General features: G+C 57.6%; 1 protein-coding gene across 1 annotated transcript; it reads right to left on the reverse strand.

Annotated features, from left to right (window-relative positions):
• Window positions 1-507: 507 nt before the first annotated feature.
• On the reverse strand, window positions 508-2984 carry LOC143374661 (uncharacterized). The gene is made up of 2 exons (XM_076822947.1): window positions 2368-2984; window positions 508-2157 (listed from the first exon to the last, which is right to left on the reverse strand). The coding sequence occupies exons 1-2, from the start codon at window positions 2486-2488 to the stop codon at window positions 773-775; spliced, it is 1506 nt and encodes a 501-aa protein (XP_076679062.1). The 5' UTR covers window positions 2489-2984; the 3' UTR covers window positions 508-772.
• Window positions 2985-3523: the final 539 nt, after the last annotated feature.

Raw genomic sequence — 3523 nt, forward strand, 5'->3', positions numbered from 1 at the left:
AATGAACGATTAATACAGGGGGGGGGGGTAGGGGGGCATTCCTAGGTCTCGATCTCGTACGCGCGCCCGAATCAGACGAAAAGAGAGGATAATAAAACGGAAATGGCACGGCAGCTTCACGGGACCGCGTCAAGCGGTTTACACATCGACACGTTTTTCCTGCCTCTTCCGGGAAGGAACAAGCATCATCGATCCCTGGAAGAGGGCACCCATCTATCATCCTAAGTACAATCGAACGCGCGCTCATCCACGCTCTTTGTCACACGCACACGCACACTCGCGCTCTGTCTATATACAACGGAAAAACGAAGGGACGCGATCGGGAGACGCGAAAGTGCACCGACCATCGGGAAAGCGAGTCTCGATCGTAGACGATCGATCTCTTTCCCCCGTGTGACCCTTCGCGAAACGGGAGGGGGCGTCCAGTTGCTCGGCGCGTCCGTATCGATGATCTCGCTTAAAATTCGAGCCGAGCACGAGGGGGGGGGGGAGAAGGGGGGGGGGTGGTGGGGCATGAATTTTAATCGAAAGCCAAGGTACTCGAAACAACTTCGTCGTCGGGTTCGATCTCGTTTCAATAGAATTTATTCACCGAGAAACTGGACCCCGGGGCGGCTACCGGATTCTCTCCTCGTCCTACTTCTATATATTTCGTTTGTACTCCGATCAATGTAAGGCACTTTTTCAACCGTAACAAAGTAGAAAGGAACGTACGAAGGAAATGTCCATTTCCTCGATCACGCCGGGGTGACACGCGCGGCGCGGCAAGTCCTCAGCATCCGTAGCCGATGGGGACGGCGACCCCTGGACAGCCGCCCTCCTGGTGCTTCGTTAGCAGCGACATCCTGCTGAAGGTCTTGCTGCAGGAGCTGCACGAGTACTTCTTCACGTCACTGTGCGTCTGGAGGTGCGCCCTGAGGTTACTCCTGTCGGCGAACGCTCTGTTGCAGTGCTGACAGCTGAACGGCTTCTCGCCCGTGTGCGTCCTGATGTGGCCCTGGAGCAGCCACGGCCTCGAGAACGCTTTGCCGCACAGGTGACACTTGCAGGGCAACGTGTGCGTCCTGATGTGCATCTTCAGGGCGCCGAGGCTGACGTACACCTTCTCGCAGTACTTGCACGAGAACGACTTCTTCGCCTGTCCCTCGGCCGCCGCGCAGTGGAATTGCTGGTGCTTGGACAGGCCGGAGTACGTGGAGTAAGATTTCCCGCAGTCCGGGCACTGGTACCTCGGTGACGTCGACGACGACGAGGAGGATGATGAGTTGGAGGACAGCGACGCCGTGGAACCACTGGTCGCTCCAGTCTTCTCGATCTTCGGGCTCACGATCGTTGGGCCTGCCGACGTGCTGCCGGCTGAGGATCTTCCGCTGTCGCTTCCAGGGGACGACAGGTCTTCTGGCGTGACTGGCGGAGGCGACCTGAGCGATCCGGACCCCAAAGAGCTGGTGGGCGATAGGCCGCAGTGATCGGGACTGGCCCAGTGAGCGTAACTCCTGGCGATCGGTCGCTGGATCGTTGGGCAGGTCAGCGCGCCGTGCGGTGGTGGTGAGACTGACGGGTGATGCTCCGGAGAGGAGTGAGGATACGCCGGCATCGGATAAGACGGGTACAACTCGGCACCCGCGTGGTGATAACGATGATAAGCGGCTGGATAGGGCAGATAGTGCGGCGGATACAATGGAGCGGCCCGAGCCCATGCCGGAGTCGCGTAGTGCGCCAAAGGCTCCACTGGAGTATTCAGATTCAACGGCTCCAAGGGCGCTTTGCTCGCCATGAAGTGCAGGGGCGCCGACGTGGCCGTCACCGCCGCCGTCGACGACGAGTTCTCGTGCTGAATCACTTCTACGCGCGCTTTCTTCGCTACTGGGTGAATCGGGGCGATCCCGGTTGGCGGCGTGATCGCTTTCGTCGGGTAATGGTGCTGGAGATGGTGCACCGGGTGCATGTGATGATGCATCGATGGCGAGGTCGGCCTCGTCGCCAGCGGAGGTGACGGGGAGACTTTGACGAGCGGTGAAGGCGACCTGGACGCGCGCGAGCACTGTTCTGGTTGGTGTTGCTGTTGACGCTCGGCGGTTTTGCTGAGATCCTCAGGCTTTGTGCTGAGGTTCTCTGGCTCGGGGGTATCGTCCACCACCACGTCAATGATTTCTTCTGAAGAAGACAAGAAAATGTTGGGGTTTAGACTAATGCTTCGCTTGTGGATGATAAATATTTTGGGAGACGAGGACGATCTATTTCCGAACTCTAGCATTTAAGCTTCTATGAAGTGTTCTGTCAGCGATTTTAAAAGCGAGAAGTTGAACTAGTTGCGGTACTGGGAGGGAACTATCTGGGAAATCGAGTGGAAAATTCGAAACTCACCTTTGATCACTTCTGGAACTTCTTCGGCTGGCTCGACAAGCACTGGCCGCTTTTTGAGCGGGCAGTGGCTGTAGCTGTTGTTCTTCTTGACGAAGCTGCGCGGCATCTCTTCCACCAGCATTTTGACGCCTCTGCTCGAATGAGACTTCACACTCCGAAGATCTGCGGTCGGCTCTTCGCAGGAGCGGGCGTCACCGCGAAGGCGCTATCGCAATGGTAATCCAATTGTTGCAGGTTTTCGTTTGTCAGTCTTCCAGTTCTCACACTGATCACAATATCTTGTCTCTAATAAGAGAAATGGAATAACTGTCAAATAATCCTGAGACGTCACTGCACTGTTTCACACATGTAAGCAAAACAGAGTCCTTCCCTCGGGTGAAAATCACTTTCTTCGCCAGCGAGCACTGAATGATCCTCCGTCGACAGAAAAAAAAAACTATCGATCCTCACGGTACGCTCGTCGGGAGTGAACTGAAGTGACTGTTCGACCGGGGCCGGGGTTAAGCGAGAAGCATAGGGAACTCGCGGGTGAACGTTTGAAGGTTGGAAGGAACTGTGAGATCTCGTAACTCTGAAAACTGTACGGCTGCAGGCCGGTCTCTGACTGGCAGGGGGGTGCGCCAGGGCCTTTTATAACTGCTCACCCCACCGGCCAGGTGCAGGTGGCCCGCACGTGCTGCCCGACCAATGCAGGCCTGTGGGCCCCGCGCTACCCACCAATGGGGGACGCCCGGTCGCGGGCCATCCTCCAATCAGAGCGCAGCCATCTGTTCCGCCGGCTCGCGTATCCCCCCTTCGGCGTGTTGTATGCAACAACAGGAGGTGCAGGATGTTTCGTGAGTGCGACACGATTATCCTGGGCCTCGCTCCTCTCCGCCGCTACCTTCTCTCTCCCTCCCTCCCTCCTCTCGCCCCTTTTTTCGCCTCTTTCCCCCTTTTTCCACGACTGTCTCCCTCCCCCCGTCTCTCTCGCTCTACACTCTAGGGGTCAACTGTCCCCGTCTTTCTCTCTTTGCGCTCTGTTACACGCCGCGTTGCGTCGCGTTGTTGTACCGGAGCAGATGCTGGGGCCCCTCCGTGTAGCACTCGCCCCTCCTGTCCCCCATTGCCACCCCTCACCGCGCGAGACCTGGCCCAACGACCCGTCACCTCTACC

The sequence above is a fragment of the Andrena cerasifolii genome, chromosome 11, assembly GCF_050908995.1.
Source record: "Andrena cerasifolii isolate SP2316 chromosome 11, iyAndCera1_principal, whole genome shotgun sequence".
Taxonomy (NCBI): domain Eukaryota; kingdom Metazoa; phylum Arthropoda; class Insecta; order Hymenoptera; family Andrenidae; genus Andrena; species Andrena cerasifolii.

Bases quoted from the DNA above. Each gene is read 5' to 3' on its own strand.
- LOC143374661 (XM_076822947.1), bottom strand. From the start codon at position 2,488: ATGCTGGTGGAAGAGATGCCGCGCAGCTTCGTCAAGAAGAACAACAGC. The intron at 2,158-2,367 runs GTGAGTTTCGAA...TGTCTTCTTCAG, and splicing joins AGTTCCAGAAGTGATCAAAG to AAGAAATCATTGACGTGGTG.